This window comes from Schistocerca serialis, chromosome 3 (assembly GCF_023864345.2).
Source record: "Schistocerca serialis cubense isolate TAMUIC-IGC-003099 chromosome 3, iqSchSeri2.2, whole genome shotgun sequence".
Taxonomy (NCBI): domain Eukaryota; kingdom Metazoa; phylum Arthropoda; class Insecta; order Orthoptera; family Acrididae; genus Schistocerca; species Schistocerca serialis.
The window spans coordinates 357,290,476-357,312,556 of NC_064640.1; the positions used below are offsets into that span (position 1 = coordinate 357,290,476).

Genomic DNA, 22,081 nt, shown 5'->3' on the forward strand with positions numbered 1-22,081 from the left:
TTCAGCTGAATTAATCCATACATGCCTCCTAAAATTACATGAAGTTGGTGTAGTCGTATGGTCCGTTACTTGTGACGGCCTAGTTGTAAACCTGCAAGCTTTGAAAAACATGGGCTGCAACGATGAACCTGATAATATTATTTAGTATTTTAAGCACCCTTAAGCTGAATGCAATGTTTATGTAGTTTTGGACCATTGCCACATGCGTAAATCAACAAGAAAGGCTGAGAAACAGATTTTGCAGATAGTTGATGGTGAAGCACAGTGGAGCTACATAGTTAATTTAAATGAACTACAGGAGAGTGAAGGCTTGAAGTTTGCTAATTGAGTCACCAACTAGCATGTTAAGTTCCACAATAAGACGATGAATGTCTCTCTTGCTGCTCAAACCCTGAGTTCAAGTGTAGCAGATGTACTGAATTTCTTGAGTCACATCAACATACAGGTTTTCGAGGATCAACTGCAACTGTTACTTTTATCTGAAAAGTAGACAAACTTGTTGAGTTGTTAAATAGCAGAAATATTTTTGCTAAAGGCTTAAAACCACCTTTACATAAGTTCAACATTAATTTCTGCCATAATTATTGCGAAGAGATGGAATATATTTTGAAGTCTATCTCCATTGAAGGTTTATCCATTCTACGGCATCCCCGTAAGATATTTGCTCTGGGTTTCTTGCTGTCTATTAAAAGTGTAGGAATGTTTGCTACAGTATGTCTTTCCCATGACACAGACCCATTTCAGCATTTTTTAACGTATAAAGTGTCTCAAGATCAACTGGAATTACTATTTTCATGTATTAGAGGTAAAAGAGGCTGGAACAATAATCCAAAATTTATTCAGTTCCAGTCAGTTCTCAAAGCCATTAAAAAATAGCATAAACTCTGGATGTAAGACTAATGTACTTGATTTTGAATCAAACAGTGTGTTTTCAATTGCTCACTTTAGGTACCGCCATGTTCAAACAGAAAATTTAGTGTAAAAGATGCTTCATTGAGACAGTGTTTAGATTATTGTAGTAGACTGAATGACATAAACCTCAGTAATTATGTTAATAATATTTTGTATTACGTAGAAGGATTTGTAGTTAAAAATGTTAAAAAATTTGAAGTGTTGTGAGTGTGCTAGTTTGTTAATTTTTGGTAATGACAAAGTAAGTGACCAGACATATTGTAGGAAGCCTTTGTCTGACCCAACTGCTTTCACTCAGCAGGTTTCTAGGAGAGGAATTAAGTTTGCAATTTACAAAATTATTGTTTATTGTGAGAAGAAGTTTCGTGTGTTTGCAAATGTGGAAGATTTCGGTAAAGTTTATTCCCAGTTCGTAAATTCGGTGTCTCACCATTTTTCTATTAATGAAAAAAATATTTTGGGACCTAATGCACATTCTGTAAATTCTGTATTTGACCTAGACGACATGCACGAAACAAAACTTATTAAAGAAATTGCGTCAGTATATATTGGAGTTAGATTAAGAGCAAATGCAAAAAAATGTAACAAATAAGGTCAATGGGAAAAACTGTTCTGTTCGACAGAAGCTGACAAAAATTATTTTGTTTTCAAATGTCTAACGTAAATGAAACATATAAATTAATGTTGAACTGAAAATTATTTACTTTTAAGTTTTTTTCACCCTTTCCACAAAAGCGAGATCAAAGTATCAGAGGTTTTATCATTCCAAAACTTTTGTTTAAATAGAGGAGAATGGGGATGGTAAAAGTGGACACAAAATAATTTTAATTAAGTGATCTTTTTGTTTTGGGAAAACTGGTCTTATTTATATATATAAAAACGGTATCAACTTTTACCCTATGCCATTTCAGTTAATGTCAACACTTTACAATGGAGTAAATGTGGACAGATTGCATTTGTTTAGGTTTTTCCATTTGGTGATCAAACTATTGAAGAAACATAGAATCACTTTAATGATTCTTTTAGTATGAAAACTGGTTAATCGAAATACATTAAATCTTAAAAATCTGCCTCAAATTGTTTCGAGATAAATCGTGAAATATAAAAACTATCTGTACTAGCCCCACCAACTCCCTACATAGTGCATTTTTTTTCGTATGAAGGTCGTCAGACTTTAACGAAACATGTAATAATAGTTACAATCAAATTAAAGAATTGCTGTGACTTCAAGGAAGTTTTGCTTTACAGTTTTTCAGCTGATAATGTGAAGAGGATATTTTTAAACAGTAGGCTACGGTTCTTTATTTTCTGTAGGTATTTAATGCTTCCTGGTCAATTAATTGCCAGACCCAGCAATCAGGGATGTCAAAAATACTTAATTCAGATAAAATGCGATGTTTTGTGCACATAATGATGGCAAAATAAAATTTTACTCGTTTACTTGCGGGACAGCTGTATACTGACAGTTGGATAGGGAGAGACAGATATACGTTCAGCAAAATGGCGGCTAAAGATGTCGAGCGTCAAGATTTCGTAACACATATAGTCCAGTAGAACTGTCAGAAAAAAGCCTGTTCCTTGCAAAAGGTGGGGTAGAAGATTTTATTTTTTTAACTCGTTCAAATTGTTAGAAAGGTTACAAAACTAAGTTTTGCCAACAAAATTTCTCGTGGGAAAACTTTCTGCAGTTAAAAAACTTCGAAAATTTCATACTTTTTCAGTTTTTTCAAAATACCTCAGTTTCATTTGCTCCTATCGCTTTAACGTCTATTTTCTTTTTTAAAGAGCACAAAATTCTCTACAAATTTGGTTCTTACCATTTTTTTCTACTCCCAGTATCTAAGGCGCTACAGCGCGTCAAAAATTACCAATTTTTCAAATTTTGAGCAAAGTGGCAAATTACCTAATTTTTGAACACTGTTATTTCAGTTTCTATATGTGTAGTATAAACATATTACTCATCATGTTATTCATTGGAATTTACCATCTCACTCTGCTGCAGGGCCAGGACAAACAGCATCATATTCAGTAACTACGAACACATTCACGTCGGATTGCGTGAAGTTTATTTATGTTACAATATGTAATACGATTGCATGCAGGTGCCGTACATTTTCTACAGTTGATTGACGTTAATGATCAGTTATAAGAAAAAGTATGTAGGAATTGTTCTTTAGCGGGCAAAAGCGTATTTATTCTTTGGCGGGCGGAAGGCAATTATCTCTGGTGATTGTTCACAGCGCGCTGACAGCTATTAGCATACAACAATAAGGGTCTTACAGTTTAGAGTCGCTTCCATTCAGTATATGTTGTGGTGCTGAAAATGAGTATGTCTGACATGAATTTGTGTTTCATTTGCGAAAAAACTGTGGTGAGTGGTGGACGCAATGTGAAAAAGAAGCCGGCCGGTGTGGCCGTGCGGTTCTAGGCGCTTCAGTCTGGAACCGCGCGACCGCTACGGTCGCAGGTTCGAATCATGCCTCGGGCATGGATGTGTGTGATGTCCTTAGGTTAGTTAGGTTTTAGTAGTTCTAAGTTCTAGGGGACTGATGTTAAGTCTCATAGTGCTCAGAGCCATTTGAACCATTTGTGAAAAAGAAAGGACTGAGCACACTTATCGATTGTAGTGCTAAACGCAGAGAGTCTGCCCACACCCGTTTTTGAAAACGCTCAGTGAAGTGATGTTGCGTGAAGCATGCTACAAGAAGTACATTAATGAGAGAATGATAGCAGCTAGCCTTCTACATCCTCAGGAACCAACAGGCGTGCTACGTCAGTCGCAGGAAAAAGGTCAGTTCAATTTCTAAGAGAAATGCTTCTTATTTGCAAAAGGCAATTCTGATGACTTTTTAACCAAGCAGTTAAGATTGCCATATGCCAAACGAAATTTTGTTTACAAAGTAATGAAATTGGAAGTGCAATCGACAGTATTAGAACAGGCTAAACGACGTGGTGATGAATTTGGTCAACAAGTGATAGAGCGGATTGAAAATGTAAATGATTTGGTTGCTGCAGATGGGCGAGACCACAGATTTTGCTACAGAAACTTCTTTCACCGTGTTTCAGCTACTGGACGGAATCGAGGTAACCGACCTGCAACACAAGTAGATGAAGGCATGGAGGCTATATTTGCCTACCTGGAAACCAGTACGGAAGAATGTCAGTTTTCTATGGACGATCTGTTAGAGCAAATACCCACATCATCTCGTCCTGATATTCGAACTGTCAAGGCTCGCCTTTTCCAGAAATATGGTGACGATTTGGTGATGGCTGAAACAGCTTCAAAGCCAGGCACAAGAAGATGCTGACGTTATGATTGTAACATCTGGCATTTCAAGAACCAAAGATTTTGGAAGTGTTGTCATTGTAGGAGATGATGTTGATCTGCTTTTGCTCATGACCGGTTTGGGGCAAGGCATTGAAAACTTATTTTTCTTAAAGCCCGGAAGAGGAAATGCAGAAGACAAGTGGTTTTCCACGGAATCTTACAAGTTTGACAGTGAATATATTCTGTTCACTCACGCCTTTAGCGGATGTGGTGCAACATCCGCTTTTTTTGGTCAAGGACAAATTCAGTGCTGCAATATTGTAGCGAAAAATGAACACCTAACCTCAGCACTTTGCACGTTCAATAAACCACATGCTACCAGTGAAGAAATAATAACAGCAGGAGAACAGGTTACTATCGCATTGTATAGTGGAGGTGTCAGCAGTTCCGACACACTAGACCATTTGCGGTACCAGCTATTCGCCAAGTCTGCCACAAAAAGCAAACTGAATCTTGCACGGTTGCCATCTACACAAGATGCTGCACAACATCATTCGTTGCGGACTTACCAACAAGTCCAAAGTTGGATGGGAAACTGGAAACCTCCTGAGAAATGGGGCTGGAATCACAGTGACCACGGTCCAATATTCGTTATAATGAGCCAAGATCCAGCACCTGAAGCACTTCTTCACATTGTTTCATGCTCATGCAAGCTGAACTGTGGCGAAGCGCGCTCCTGTAGAAAAGCGGGTTTGAAATGTTCTTCAATTTGCAAGAAGTGTATTGGGGTCCACTGCGAAAACGTGCCAAAATTTTTATATGAAGACAGTGAAGAAGATGTTGAGGATGTTGAGGAAACCGCTGACGAAATCAACGAACTTGCTGAGGCTGACTCGCTGTTTAAAGAAGAGGTCAATCTGGGATCAACTCTATGTACAGACCCTGAATCCGTAACTCAAAGTATTTCTGGTGACACTGAGGAACCTGGCCCATCAAAACGTTGGAAGTGATGCTCATACATGTGTTAAGTGCGTTAAAGTGCGATATTACAAGTATTACAAACCCAGAATTGTCAACATTTTTTAGTAACTGACAATGTATTTTAATTGTAATAAAGCTACTTATTTTTAATGTCAACTGTGTGGCCTTTATACAAAAGAATAATTACCTACCTAATTAGGTTGCCTATTGCACTAATAATAGTTCAGTTTCCTGAGACAATTTATTTTGTGTGTGTGTGTGTGTGTGTGTGTGTGTCTTTAATGATGCACATTTATATTTATAGTTTTACAAATACCAGGGCTGAGGTGGCCCATAGTGAACTTCAGGTAGTGATGTAAGAATCACAATAGTTGGTTGCCCAGCAATCCTCATGTTGCATACAGAGAAATTGAATACCTGAAAGTGAGGTGGTAAATTCCAACGTATAGCACGATGTATCGTGTATTTATACTACACAAACAGAAACTGAAAAAATAGTGTTCAAAAATAAGGTATGTTGGCACTATGCTCAAAATTTGAAAAGTTGGTATTTTTTGACGCGCTGTAGCGCCTTAGATACTGGGAGTAGAAAAAAATGGTAAGAATCAAATTTGTAGAGAATTTTGTGCTCTTTAAAAAAGAAAATAGACGTTAAAGCGATAGGAGCAAATGAAACTGAGATATTTTGAAAAAACTGAAAAAAGTCTGAAATTTTCGAAGTTTTTTGACTGCAGAAAGCTTTCCCAAGAGTAATTTTGTTGGCAACACTTGGTTTTGTAACCTTTCCAACAATATGAAGGAGTTAAAAAAATAAAATCTTTTACCCCACCTTTTGCAAGGTATATCTGCAATTTGACTGGATTAATTGTGCTGCCTCTAGATTTTTCTTCTTTGAGCTCACTTGTCTCACCTTAGGAGTTCGGATGTTAAATCATCACGGTTTAGTACACCACACAACAAATAGACTGCGCTGTTAGTTTGGTTGTACACCAAAGAACCAATAGATGGTGCTGTCAGTTTTTTTCTTTCTTTTTAACTGCGCGTAAAAATGCATGTAAGTTCTCGATGGCACACGACAAAATTAGGACTATAGTAGGTATCTTTTCAATTAAATATTGATTTCCCGTGGGCCCTGCACGGAGCCGAGTGTCGCGAAGTTTGGCAAGCAAGACTACTAGTGTGATGCCCAAGTTCGTTGCACGGCCCGTATATCTCGCTGGCTTTGATTTTCAGAAGTTCAGGTCAGTGACAGAGTTACGCGATACAGTCTCATCTTTACAAATACAAATCAACAGCGAATTTACTACGTATATATGGATTTACTGGTTTCCGTTTGTGAATTTAAAACTGAACGATATTGCTTTGCTTCTTTCGATAGGTTTGACTTACGTTCTTTGCTAGGAAAGACGAATTTATTAAATTTGCTATGTGATTTGGGTACTCATTACATTTTGCCGGCCGCGGTGGTCTGGCGGTTCTGGCGCTGCAGTCCGGAACCGCGGGACTGCTACGGTCGCAGGTTCGAATCCTGCCTCGGGCATGGGTGTGTGTGATGTCCTTAGGTTAGTTAGGTTTAAGTAGTTCTAAGTTCTAGGGGACTTATGACCTAAGGTGTTGAGTCCCATAGTGCTCAGAGTAATTTGAACCATTACATTTTGATTTCGTTTTGTTTACGAAAACGGTCGAGTCTTTCTGAAAACGGTCTCAAGAATCCAGTGAAGATTACGAAATGGGACTTGCTGCAGGATCTAGATTTTTCTTCTTTGAGCTCACTGGTCTCACCTTAGGGCCCCTCCCATCGGAGGTTCGAGTCCTCCCTCGGGCATGCGCGCACGCGCTCGCGCCCGCGCACGCGCGCGCGCGCGCGCGCGCGCCTGTGTGTGTGTGTGTGTGTGTATTTGAACATCATACTGTAACTCGTTCTCTGGAAGCTACTCTGCAGGTGAAGTGCAACATAACTCTGATGGAGAGCGTCATGCATTATCATCTCGCTCCTCAGAACTTTTCACTCGCAGAGGGTTAAAGTTACTTTTCTTCAACGTAACATTATAGAAGCGGAAATTTTGACGGGAAATAACACAGGCGAGTGAGTGTTCATACCCTGAATCTCACTTATTCCTGTCAATTCACGATTTCGCTTTAAACATGTACAATTCTTCGTAAGCTTATGTTATGCCATGACCGTAAACAAAGTACGAGGCCAGACGCTGTGTGTTGTGGGTATTGACCTTATTGTCAGCTGCTTTTTCATTGGCAACTCTATGTGACTCTCTCCTGTATTAGTCAAGTAAACAACCTCTCCGTTCATGTCTCGTATCATATTACTTCAAACAGTGTATACATCGAAGTCCTGCCGCGCGGAAAGGCCGCGTGGTTTAAGGCGCCATGCACAGATTGTGCGGCCCCTCCCGTCGGAGGTTCGAGTCCTCCCTCGGGCATGTGTGTGTGTGTGTGTGTGTGTGTGTGTGTGTGTGTGTGTGTGTGTGTGTGTGTGTGTATATTTGAACATCGAAACCTTATGCGACAAAAAATTCCGCACGTACGAAGTCTCGGGCACAGGTGTAAATGAATACCCAAGAAATGCTGGGTTTCTCAGCTAGCATTACATAAAGGTTGTCACAGTTTTCCACTGAAACTATAATCTCCACTTTTACACCATATACATATGAGGTAAAATATTTCATTCACCTTTCATTGCCAGTCTTCAAATTACACGTTATATGGATGTTTTCAACTGTGGTTCAGTTTCGATACATTAGATAATCTTTAGAAGTAGTATGGTCACGTTTGAATTCAGTCGTTTACTCCTGATCCCTTGAAAATGAAGAAACTCAGTCCTTATAAGCCTTCATCAATCTTAGACGAATTGCCACTGCCGAATTCTAAAATAGTAGGAAAGATTAACCCTATAATATTTACGGTGAACCAGTATTCCATTTCAACAACTGCAACAAAACATGTACGACTGCTATAAAAAGCTGCACAAAGAACAATTCTGCATATCAAGTTCATATTCAACTTACACGTATTAACATAAGAAATACAAAATGTCATTGATATGTAAGTCGTATTTGTGGTAGGCCGAGAAAATTTCACCTGTGATCACAGAGTAGAATGTCAGTTCACACAGCTGTACTTTAGCTCTGTTTAATGTAGTGTAGCCTAGATCTTAGAGCAGTGCAATAGAATTACAAGAAAATACCAGTCCAGGAAACATTTTGGCTGCAAATCTGGATCCCGTCTGCGAAGGGAGGCTACCCACTAGTCGGCTGGCATTCTATTGAACCCAGATGGCGCTTCACTTTTCTGTGTAGAGGTGTTTGAAGTATGACCTGTTTGAAGTCAAAGTACACCAACAAAGGACTTGTAATGAATTGTTACATAAACATATAATAGAGTTATGTTCTATGCAAATCAGAAAATTACAATACTTTCATTTAAACAGTGGTCCTGTTACTTTATTTATTAAATACTAGGGACGTTCAGTAAGTAAAGCAACTTATTTTTTTCTGAAAGCAGGTTGGTTTTATTCGGGATTCCAATACACCATATTATTTCTCCACTCTCTTGGCTATATAACCCTATTTTTTTAACATAATCTCCTTTCAATGCGGTAATCTTACGCCACCCTACTGGGAGGGCCTGTAAGCTCCCATGGTAGCACTCCACTGGTGTAAGTTAGGACCAACGTCTTGCTGTGTCATAACCTCCACATCACCCACGTATTGCTTCCTGTGGAGTGCATCCATCATTAGCCATAGATGGAAGCTCTTTATGGTCTTCTATTAGGTGACGCGAAACCCTGTGGGCACAAACCTCTGAGTACCCCAGATGGTGGACAACTGTGTCAGCACTACCAACAGAGACGTTCAGTTGAGTAGCGAAGTGTTTGTGATCCGTCGATAACCTCGAATGAGAATGTCTGCGTGTTCCAGTATTGTAGGAGTCACAGATGTGTGCGGTTAGCCGGTACGGATGAGATGAAACAGCTTTGCACGACCTCGTTGCGATGATGACAGATGCCTAGCTTAACAAGTCACCGTGCCTTAGTCACAGCCAGGTCTCCGTAGGCATACTGCAAGCACCTATGAGCATCTGCGATGCTCTGGTTTTCCGCCAAAAGAAACTCAGTGACAGCTTTCTGCTTAGAACGCGACTCACCAGGAAAGTACTTGGGCCCGAACAAACACAAATACACCAAAATCGTGTGAGAAATAATGTAAAGGTCTGTTGTTGCACTAGTGATACTCCCGCATCTGCAAAACTCTGCAGTCGTCCGTTAGAGGCCTCTGCGTATGCCATGCCGCATTGCACACTGACCTGCCGGTACGCCAGTCGGGACCAGTAGGGACGGTGCGGTGTACCTCTGAAGTTGCGTTTTGTGACATTATTTGTGTATTGAAGCGTCAGATGGCTCGGCGATTGGTAATCAATCCTGCTAATGTATTGCGATTGGTTGAGATGAAGTTACGAAGAACCCTTTTTCGTGAAGATGGTACTGGTGTAGAAGACGAATCAAATGGTTCAAATGGCTCTGAGCACTATGCGACTTAACTTCTGAGGTCATCAGTCCCCTAGAACTTAGAACTACTTAAACCCAACTAATCTAAGGACATCACACACATCCATGCCCGAGGCAGGATTCGAACCTGCGACCGTAGCGGTCGCGCGGTTCCAGACCGTAGCGCCTATAACCGCTCGGCTACCCCGGCCGGCAGAAGACGATCATTCGCATGTTTTCTGGTATCTGTTATAGTGCAGAAATATGAGCATAAGTTAAAAACAGATACTGTTGTAACACTAACACATAATGATGATGATAGGAATGATAATGACGAACAACTCATTGCAAACGGTAGTGCTACGGCAAGTGCGGGAAGAGGCGATGGAAGCAGTGACAGTGAATACCAACTGTCTCCCAAGCAGAAGGTTAAAGTTGCAAGTATCATCACGGCGTTTGATGACAACACACTGGAGAACATATACGATGATTATTACGTAAGAGCTTTCGACACATACGACAAGCTTCTGAAAAGATACCCTAAACTGAAGTCTAAAAGCAATATTAAAAACATACTGGATTACGTGGCAAAGAAAAGAGAAGGAAATACAGTTTTCAAAGGAAATCGTACACTGCTGTTCAAGACCATCAAGGAGCGTGTAATGGCGAAATTCGATGAAGCGCGAGAATGCGTTTCCGCCGTTCACTATTGGCATTTACAACATTGGGCATTGGACGTAGCCCGAAATCTCGGGTGTAGAAACTTTACAGTTTCACTAGGATTTATTACTAATTTGAAAAAGGAGTTTAGGATAACATCACGCCGTATCACTGTGCTCCAAGCACGAAAAGATAAGGATGACGAAGAAGAGCTGATTGAAAGAGCTCAAACGTTTGTTGCTGACGTCAATGAGCATATCACGAGAGAAAATATCGATATTAGTTCTGTATGGAACTGTGATCAGAGTCAGCTCAGCTATGAACTTTCTTGTGACAGAACACTATCCATGAAAGGGGAGAGAAACACTGTCGCGATGTTGCAATCAGTTAACTGTGCAACACATAGTTACACGATCGATATTGCTATATCAATGGACGGACGATTGGCAGACAAACTCTATATTTCCTTCCACGAATCCAGTGGAAAGTTTGGACCCCGCGTGTCAAGGGAAATAGAAACGCGGTGCCCTCCAAATGTCGTCGTCGGTGCAAGTGTGACTGGGAATATGACGAAACAACATCTGAAGACGTTTTTTCTGTCAGCTTTGAATCCACATTTGTCGAGAAAGTCATTAGTACTTTGTGACTCCTGGTCTGGACATAAGGATGAACGAGTACTACTGGAAGCACCTGGTGGAAAACATGTAGATTTAAAAATCATTCCGCCTAAAACTACAAAATGTGCACAACCTCTGGATGTGTATTTCTTCAGGCAATATAAAACATATGCCAAGACAATAACAGACTACATTAAACTACGTTCCAGTAATATGCAGCCGAAATTGCACAGCAGATTCTTTATCATGAATATGCATTCTGTCATTTACAATAACTTATCTGCGGGAGTATACAGACCAAAGCTTCGTTACACGTGGCAGAACGCTGGCTACGATATTGGTGAACCATCCAACAACTTCAAAAGTGTCACTGACGTGGCCTTCAACACTGATATTATAGAATGTGCAAATACGCCATGCGATCAACTTGCATTTCTTCACTGTGCGTTTTGCAGTCATTCGTATTGCTCGGAGCATTTTATTGACATTCCGCATTTACATTTATAGTTAAGATTGCTGCACTGCGTATGGCGTCTACAATTACATCTACAGTGATATCTAGAGCATGACTGCAGAGTTTTGCAGAAAAACGACACCCACCAGCACATTCAGTGGTACATAATGGTCCTGTAACCAAACGTTCATACAGATCTGTTTGTTCGAGCCCAAGTACTTTCCTGGTCAGTTACCGATATAGTTTAGAAGGTTGCGTACAGGGGCACCATCTATCGGAACGTCATGAACTATATGGGCTGAAGCGGGAATATTCCACAATGTCCCACAACAAATTCCACATTTTTTCATCTGAAATTGGCCGAAAAAAGTGTCGTATTGCTTATCTAACACCCCTCTTATGTTACAACTTATTAAAATAAACAAAGAAAGAGAACAAGATTCCACTTAGAATGAACTTTTCTGTCTCACTACCTCAGAGTAGCTAGAGCGAAATAAGGAAGACGAATGAAACAAATATTGCCATAATTAAAAATTTGTACTCACCCCCCGCCCATTGCCGCGCCTCTATCACTGTATCCCTCCTTCTCTCCACCTCCACAGCCTCCATCTCCTTCATCAGGGCAATTTCCAGCGCCTCCCCCTCCCGGATGATGAACTTCGCCGTAACATCTACCCTTCCTTCCAACTATAACCTGGCCTTGCCCCCACCCCTCCCCAGGGCCCCCTTTTTCCTCTTCCCTCCTTCTCCCAGAGCGGATTTTCCTCCTTCCGCCCCCCCCCCCTGAGACCCTGCACCCCATACTTGCCTCTTTCCTTCCCACATCCCTCCCTACCTGGCCCTCTTCGGCGCGCCCCCGTCGATCTCCCCCCCTCTCTTCCCCTCCCACCCTCCCGGTCTCCCTCATCTCCTTGCGCCTGGCAGATCCACCGTTTTGATCATCTTCAGAGTACCACGTCAGTGTTGTGTTTAGTGCTGTTTCTCCTGTGCGTCGAGAGGTGTGATTTTAATTGTGTGCTGGCATTGTACTTCGTGTCACTGTCAGTGTTTGTTTGTGCTACGCCATCCGGCGATACTTTTATGCTCTGGTCATACTATGCCTTGTGTTCTTTTAACTGTCCCAGTGTGTAGTTTTTTGTGTGCACTACTTTTTTACAGTTTTTATCTCCATTTTACAGTCGCCCCTTTTTTGTCTATTGTCTTCCATGATGTTCCCCCTTTTTTAAATCTATGTTCATCATGTTTTCTCCTTTTTATATTTTTAAATGTCTTCTATTGTTTGTTCTATGTCTTTCGGCTGAAGAGCAGTGCATATGCTGCTGCCAGCCCACCCCGATGGGGAATTGAAATACAACAAAGGGGGAAAAAAATTTGTACTCATTTCTCTGTCACCTGTAGTACCTTTAATGCATCCTTATACTGAGCTGAAAATGTACATTTTCTGTCAAAATAAGTTCAGATTTGATTTCTCTCCGCTGTTGTATTTTCATACGTGCTTTGTAGGAAAAAATGACAGCCTTCCAGTTTTCCGAGAAATTGATTTGTATGTGACAGCCCTGCGGTAACTTATATGATAAGTAATTTTCTATATTTGAAGCTATCCACAGCAAAGTACTAGAATAGCAGGTCAGAAATTAGATGTAGGCATTTGCAGCATGTTAGTGCAAGAAAAAATGCACAATGGAGTGACAGCACTAGGTGACTTTCGTAACATTACCTAGAAACAGTATCAGCGTTTGTTTGTGTGGCCATCTTCCGCAGCAAACATATAAATACTTGTTTTGCAAACCAAACTGCCTTTTCCTGCTGCTCTGACGTGAAGTGAGCTACAGAAACAGCACGTTTGACATTGCTAACACTAGTGGAATCCAATTGGTAATTCGGTTCTAGGAGAGTAACTGCTCTCCCAAGTACTAGTACTATGAAAACCAAGGAAAAGAGACTGTGAACACAGTTTTGTCGAGAGACAAAACTGCAGTTCGCCGCACGGGATTAGCCGAGTGGTCTGAGGCACTGCAGTCATGGACTGTGCGGCTGGTCCCGGCAGAGGTTCGAGTCCTCCCTCGGGCATGGGTGTGTGTGTTTATCCTTAGGATAATTTAGGTTACGTAATGTGTAAGCTTAGGGACTGATGCCCTTAACAGTAAAGTCCTATAAGACTTCACACACATCCAAACATTTTTGAGAACTGCAGTTCTAGGGACTAAGACACACTTCCTGAAAATAAAACAACAGTATCGAAAAGAAGGCACAGTGGAGCAGCCTCAGAGAGAACAAGAAGCAAGGCTTAGAGTTTAACGACCCATTGACGTTAAAGCCGTTAGAGACAGCGCAGTAAATCATTTAGAAAAGAATGAGGGTGAGAAATGTGACCTACTTGAGAATCCTGTCTCGGCATTTACCTAAAGGGAAACCAGCTAAAACTTAGACTAGGATGGCTGGAAAGGGGCTTGAGTTAAGGTTACTCACTGCACCACATTACCCATTCAACATGCATTGAAAGGCAAAGATCAGTAGCTTCCTGTGACTCGTGATGGTTTTCCATGACTAAGAAATGTATAGAGGTAGCGATGTAACTAAGAAATGCCACGAAGAGTGGTAGTGTAATGATTTCCGAGGAGTACTTTTGATCCTTGCAGTTCTACAGTCAGAGGGTGAAATTCATTGTGTTGCAGTAACTCACAAGCTTGACTATGTTTGAAGCGGTGATAAGATGGTTCAAATGGTTCAAATGGCTCTGAGCACTATGGGACTCAACTGCTGAGGTCATTAGTCCCCTAGAACTTAGAACTAGTTAAACCTAACTAACCTAAGGACATCACAAACATCCATGCCCGAGGCAGGATTCGAACCTGCGACCATAGCGGTCTTGCGGTTCCAGACTGCAGTGCCTTTAACCGCACGGCCACTTCGGCCGGCTCGGTGATAAGACACAGAGGTAAGTATGTACACTGATAAGCCAAAACATTAAGACCATTTGTTTACTTGCGTGTTGGTCCACCTGTAGATCGCAATACACCGCCGATTCTGCGTGTCATGGTTCGACAAGACTTGGTAGGTGTCTTGATGCATGTATCGACAGACGTCTATCCACAGGTGACGCAGTTCCTACAAATAACGGGATGGTGGTTTTTGGGCGAGGAGCTGATGCTCGACTGCATCCCAGATATTTTCCATCAGGTTCAGAGCAAGCTAATTTGCCGGTCAAGTTGCGTTGCGACAAGGACAGTTACAGAGCTCGAAGGTATCGTCGCCGTCAGTGAAGACATCAAACAAGAAGGAATACAGGTTTTCCATAACAATGTTCACGCATACCATACCTGTCACCGTGTGTTCGACTACTATCACAGATCCCGTGGAAGCCCAGGTGAATGTCCCCCATAGGATAATACTGCCTGCGACCATGGCCCATTGCTTGCTTCGTGCATACTAGCTGCCACAAGATAGTATGAGTCATCCGACCGGTCGACACGTTTCCAACGATCCACGGTCTAATTTCGATGATAACTTGCCCACAGTAATCATAACTGACGATGTTGTTGGATCAACATGGGAAGACGTAGGAGTCGTCTGCTGCAGAACCCTATGTTCAGCAATGTGCGCTCAACAGTGTGTTCTGAAGAACTTGAGCCTGCATCATCACTGTACTCTGTACTCAGATCTTCCACATGTTGTTGTTGTTGTGGTCCTCAGTCCTGAGACTGGTTTGATGCAGCTCTCCATGCTACTCTATCCTGTGCAAGCTTCTTCATCTCCCAGTACCTACTGCAACCTACATCCTTCTGAATCTGCTTAGTGTATTCATCTCTTGGTCTCCCTCTACGATTTTTACCCTCCACGCTGCCCTCCAATGCTAAATTTGTGATCCCTTGATGCCTCAAAACATGTCCTACCAACCGATCCCTTCTTCTAGTCAAGTTGTGCCACAAACTTCTCTTCTCCCCAATCCTATTCAATACCTCCTCATTACTTACGTGATCTACCCACCTTATCTTCAGCATTCTTCTGTAGCACCACATTTCGAAAGTTTCTATTCTCTTCTTGTCCATACTAGTTATCGTCCATGTTTCAATTCCATACAAGGCTACACTCCATACAAATACTTTCAGAAACGACTTCCTGACACTTAAATCTATACTCGATGTTAACAAATTTCTCTTCTTCAGAAACGATTTCCTTGCCATTGCCAGTCTACATTTTATATCCTCTCTACTTCGACCATCATCAGTTATTTTACTCCCTAAATAGCAGAACTCCTTTACTACTTTAAGTGTCTCATTTCCTAATCTAATTCCCTCAGCATCACCCGATTTAATTTGACTAAATTCCATTATCATCGTTTTGCTTTTGTTGATGTTCGTCTTATATCCTCCTTTCAAGACACTGTCCATTCCGTTCAACTGCTCTTCCAAGTCCTTTGCTGTCTCTGACAGAATTACAATGTCATCGGCGAACCTCAAAGTTTTTACTTCTTCTCCATGAATGTTAATACCTACTCCGAATTATTCTTTTGTTTCCTTTACTGCTTGCTCAATATACAGATTGAATAACATCAGGGAGAGGCTACAACCCTGTCTCACTCCTTTCCCAACCACTGCTTCCCTTTCATGCCCCTCGACTCTTAAAACTGCCATCTGGTTTCTGTACAAATTGTAAATAGCCTTTCGCTCCCTGTATTTTACCCCTGCCACCTTTAGAATTTGAAAGAGAGTATTCCAGTCAACATTGTCAAAAGCTTTCTCTAAGTCTACAAATGCTAGAAACGTAGGTTTGCCTTTTCTTAATCTTTCTTCTAAGATAAGTCGTAAGGTTAGTATTGCCTCACGTGTTCCAACATATCGTCTGCCACATATCGTCGGATATCGTGACATACAGAGCGAGCACGCCTCCGGCCATCATGTTCTATGATGTGGCGTAGACTACCGACACCTCATCATCTACTCGTGGCTTCACCATTCTTCAACCACTTTTCATACGCATATGCTAATAACATACCATAGAACCTGGCGACTAGCTCCGTTGTTTCCAAGATGCTCGTTTCCAGGCGACTTTCCATAACAGTTTGCCCTTTGTCGAAATCACTTACGTCACTGCATTTCTCCTTGCGGCTCATATCGTCGCTAGAATGGTTCCTCATTCGTATTCGCTATAATTATACATCGTTATTCTAAAGTACATCCGGGTTTTCAGAAGACATACAGAAAGTAGACACATATGAGTGGAGAGAGCATTTTCCCAAGTTTTAAATTCACTTTACAGATGCTAAATATGGGCACAGTTTGTGGCAAGGCAAATGTCAATACGTGCGTGCAGTGCACTTAGGTTGCTGCTGCCGTTGCTACTTGGGAAGGTGCAACGGTAGCAGTCCTCTTTGGAGATCTGTTCAGTGGGTTGCGTATCTGCAGGCGTAAACAAATTCGATGCAACAATCCGGAGTGAATGGTTTACGAGTATCTACACTGATGGAGAAAAACCGCAACACGAAGGAGTTGTGCTACTTAAAAGCAAGTTGGCAGGCCTGCAGCCAATCTGTCTGCGTGCTAGACACGCTGGACCTATACCTGGAGTTGTGGTCTCGGGTGCGATTTCGTATGACAACAGGAGCACTCTCACGGTTATATTACGCACCCAGACTGCAAAACTGTACGTCAATCTACGTTCATTATGTTTTGATGTTGCGATTTTTTCCATCATTTTATGTTCTGATTTGCCTACCCCCTGATACTGCACTCTGCACTCTGCAACTACTTCACGGCATGTTTTACTGATCGAAATTTGGAGGGATATTCTGATGCGTCATTTTATTGTGATGTCTTGTAGAGGTACGGAACTGCTTGTGAATAACTCTATATACTTTCATTACTGCGTCACATGAATGCGTCATTCTACATCTGTATCTACACTTCGCAAAACACTGTGAAGCGCATTGCAGAGGGCACGTCCCATTGTACTAGCTATTACCGCTTTTTCCCTTTCCATTCATGCGTGGAGCGTAAGAAGAACGATTGCTTAAATGCCTGTGTACATGATGTAAAAAGTCTAACACTGTCTTCGCAATATGTACGGGAGATATACGTAGGGGGTTGTAACATACTCCTCGATTCATCACTTTAAGTTGGTTCTAGAAACTTTCCAGACGGGTTTTCACAGGATAGTTTGCGTCCATCGCAAACGTGTGCCAGTTCAGTCTCCTTTGTGGATTGAATGCATTTCCCTAGAATCCTACCAGTGAACAGCGCAGTATTACGCCTGCTATACCTAGCCTGTGTGATCGGTTCATTTCATACCCCTATATACTGTTACATCCAGCTATTTGCATGAGATGACCAATTCAAACTGTGACTCTTTTATATTATAGTCATAGAAAACTAACTTTTTTCGTTTTTTGAAGTGCACAGTGTTTAATTTCGCACACTTTGAAATCTTATCAGTATTTGACTGAATGTTTGTGCGGATTCTTTCAGGTAGTACTTTATTATATAACTGTCATCTGCGAGGTTACTGTTAATATTAACCGCAGTGTTATTAATAAACAATATAAATAACAAGGGTCAAAACCCACTTTCCCAGAGCACAGCCGAAGTTACTTCTACATCTGTTGATGACTCTGCTTCCAAGATAACTGCTCCGTGCTCCCTCCAAAACATCCTCAATCCAGTCACTAATTTTGCTTGATACACAATACCCTCGAACTTTTGCTAATAAACGTACATCTACGTCTACATCTACGTGATTACTCTGTTATAAAGTGCCTGGCAGAGGGTACAATGAAACACTTTCAAGCTGTCTCTCTACCGTTCCACTCTCGAACGGCTCGCGGGAAAAACGAGCACTTAAATTTTTCTGTGCAGGCCCTGATTTCTCTTATTTTATCGTGACGATCATTTCTCCATATGCAGGTGGGTGCCAACAGAATGTTTTCGTAATCGGAGAAGAAAACTGGTGATTCAAATTTCATGAGAAGATCCCGTCGCAACGAAAAACGCCTTTGTTTTAATGACTGCCTCTCCAATTCGCGTAACATGTCTGTGGCAATATCTCCCCTATTTCGCGATAGTACAAAACGAGCCGCCCTTCTTTGAACTTTTTCGATGACATCCGTCAGTCTCACCTGATGCGGATCCCACACCGCACAGCAATACACCAAAATAGGGCGCACAAGCGTGGTGTAAGCCGTCTCTTTAGTAGACCTGTTGCGCCTTCTAAGTGTTCTGTCAGTGAATCGCAGTCTTTGGTTTGCTCTACCCACAACATGATCTATGTGATCGTTCCAGTTAAGGCTATTTGCAATTGTAATCCCTAAGCATTTAGTTGAATTTACAGTCTTAAGATTTGTGTCTTATCGCGTAATCGAAATTTAGCGGATTTCTTTTAGTACTCACGTGAATAAATTCACACTTCTCTTTATTCAGGGTCAGTTGCAACTTTTCGCACCGTGCAGATATTTCATCTATATTTTGCAATTCGTTTTGGTCATCTGATGGCTTTGCAATACGGTAAATGACAGCATCATCCGCAAACAATCAAAGAGGGCTACTCAGATTGTCTCCTATGTCGTTAATATAGATCAGGAACAATAGAGAGCCTATAACACTATCTTGGGAAACGCTCGATATACTTCTGTGTTACTCTATGGCTTTCCATCTATTACTACGAACTGTGACCTTTCTGACAAGAAATCACGAATCCAGTCGCACGACTGAGGTGATGTTCCATAGGCACGCAGTTTGGTTAGACGACGCTTGTGAGGAACGGCGTCGAAAGCCTTCTGGAAATCTAACTATGTGGAATCAATTTGACGTCCCCTGTCGATGTGGACTGTGGTGTGTCCAAAGCGATTCCGGCATCAATATGGGGAGTCTGGGGAGGACTGAGTATCTTAAAGTGGCGTCGATATTTTCATCAGGACGGTTTCGCCGCCACCTCAACGGCCATCGCGGTCGACCCGATGCAATGCGTGGTTATGGATGGTCACTCTGTCAGTGTCGGTCATGCGCGGCTCAGAAAGGCACGCTACATCATTTCCGTTGCGACGAAGCAAGTGCTCCAATTCGTACTTCTTGTCAGAAACGCTAGTGGATATCCAGTTTAGGGTATGGAATGCCCTCAGTCTAATCTGAGCCATCACTGAAGACAGTTATGACAGCGTCAGCCACAATGACGACCTAGGAAAACTTGTCAGTGAGGGCCCGTAGTTTCGCGATGGTTTGCGTCGTAACTCGTGGATACTAAATTCTTTAAACAAATCTTTGATTTATTTCAGGGTTCCTGCGAATTCTGAGGGTATTTGCAGCTGGTAATGGGCCCCGGAGTTGTGTCGTTTTGATAACGGTGGGGTGGGGAAGCAATTTCGGCGTTAAATCCGCTGCGGACCCGTTCTGGCCGCTGCTGCTGACTGGTGACAGTTCATTAAAGCGGGAAACTGTTCGGGGGTTGAGGTGTACATGGTTAGGCGTGTTGCAGTGGTGAGTGTGTCTTGCACGGAGCTGCAGTACCGGTATGTCGTCAACTTTCCAATATTTTAACGTAATTTGGCACTGGCTATAATGTGCTCGATGTGCTTCACCACATGGCACTCACGTTTGCTGAGTTATTCCTCAGTGTGACACATTTTCGAGACAGGTGATTCCCAGCGTACGTTACGCACGCTGGTTTCACGTGACACTGCTGTGCGTCATGATAAAATACCTCAGAGCGTTAGTACTGCGTGGGACCTTCAAATTCCTCGTAGTTCGTAACTGTCACCTTAAGGTGCAATAAGTTGGTAGGTCGACAAGTTCTTGTGTTTGTTCAATTAGGTCGCCAGGAACCGGAGCTGCCTAATCCTGCCTTCATTTGGACGTTCAGTGGTGGACACTTGGTCATGACTTTCACGCTGTCTACGGTGAAGTTCTCGGGAAGCGCTGCCACTATGGCTCTGTTTTCAGATCTGTCAGGCCGGATGTCACGGACGACCACCTGAATCTTGTATTTCTGTCCAGTAGGATATATGTAGAATTAGAAACTTTGTTTCCCAAAACCTTGGAGAAGGAATATATTGTCTTTCAAGGTGTCTGCCGGAAACCTAAACGTTTTAGGTTTGAACGCTGTCTTCAGCTGACCAGTGAGACCAGTGGGTAGCTCACTGAGTTCCTCGTAGTTGCTGGTCGTGCATCGACAGGTGGGGGTAGCCTCCCAATGGCCGTCTTTTATCATATCTCTTCGTTAATTCACTCCTCAGCAAGCAGTGATAACTAGTTGCTGGTCGGAACGTTGTCAGTCATCTGAGGAATGTCCTATGCGCCCATGTTGTCGTCAGAGTCTTTTGAGTCAGACTCTTCTATTCCCTGGGTGCCAGCATATCGATTTCACTCCACCCTCTGTTACTGAATAATTTCGCGCGCTTTGTGCTTAATGTGCTCACTAGTCCTGTAACGAACGCGGTAAACAAAGTTTCGGTAGTGTTCAGCGAGTGATTCAGCATGGGCGCTAAGCAGTTACGAGACCAATAATTTATCACCAGTTACCCTTAGAGCTACTTCAAGGTAGGTTTCATGTGTTTAATACACGCATAGTTCATTCTTTCTCACATGTTATTCGAGAGAGGAATGATCGTATTCGGAGAAAACGGCATGGAGTGCATGGAACAAACACCGCATCTAAAAAAGAAAATAGCGACAGCTCAAGGAATAAAAGTTATTTTGTCATCCTGCTACTGGATTGTCTGCAAAGAAAGAGGGCGGTAATGACGTAGTTAAAAAAAAAAACATGCATCTATCATTGCTTTGTAGTCCATATTTAAAAAAAGAAAATCATGACTGACAGTAGAAAAAAGTTTTTTGTAAAAAAATATTACATTTCTTTCCAAACACTGGAGTCTGTGTCTATCATTAACCCCCGTCACTGTTCCATGTGTTGACCTGTGATCTTGCAATGTAAATCACTTAAATATGTTAGCCGGTCGGTGTGAAAAAATGGTTCAAATGGCTCTGAGCACTATGGGACTTAACATCTATGGTCATCAGGCCCCTAGAACTTAGAACTACTTAAACTTAACTAACGTAAGGACATCACACAACACCCAGCCATCACGAGGCAGAGAAAATCCCTGACCCCGCCGGGAATCGAACCCGGGAACCCGGGCGTGGGAAGCGAGAACGCTACCGCACGACCACGAGATGCGGGCGGTCGGTGTGACCGAGCAGTTCTAGGCGCTACAGTTTGGAACCGCACGACCGCTACGGAAACACAGTGGAGTTTGAGTCTGACGGAATAACTACATTTAATGGTAGTTCACTTGAAAACGTTGTAAACTTACAGTTGTACATCAAAAAATACGTGGAGTGCATTAACAATATTTACTTGCACATCTATATGAGCAGACATTAATAAAGAGTGGAAGCCATCTTAAATTAATTCGAAATAAATTCACTGTTTGCAAATATCTTGGCATTGGCTGTGTTAGGTATAGACTTACTATCTGTTAGTGAGATATAAGAACTTGTGCCGGACAAGGACTCGAACCTGCTTATCGCGAAAAGTCGCCTTAACCACTATGGCCATCCACCCACGCCTCCCGAACGGACCCATACTTCCATATGTCCGCTATCTATATCCCTATGACATTGTCCAGTATATTCATCACTTAATGCCTACAGCTTTACTCAGTATTCCCGCACCGGTGAGGACGAGACTGTGAGGAATCGAGA

General features: G+C 42.0%; 1 protein-coding gene across 1 annotated transcript in view; it reads left to right on the forward strand.

The window, feature by feature from the left end:
• Positions 1-2,412: 2,412 nt before the first annotated feature.
• Positions 2,413-22,081, forward strand: part of LOC126470851 (trithorax group protein osa-like) — a 99,014-nt gene continuing 79,345 nt past the window's right edge. Inside the window, exon 1 of the mRNA XM_050098866.1 lies at positions 2,413-2,445. Within this exon, the coding sequence (XP_049954823.1) occupies positions 2,413-2,445 (33 nt within the window). The remainder of the gene's footprint in view (positions 2,446-22,081) is intronic.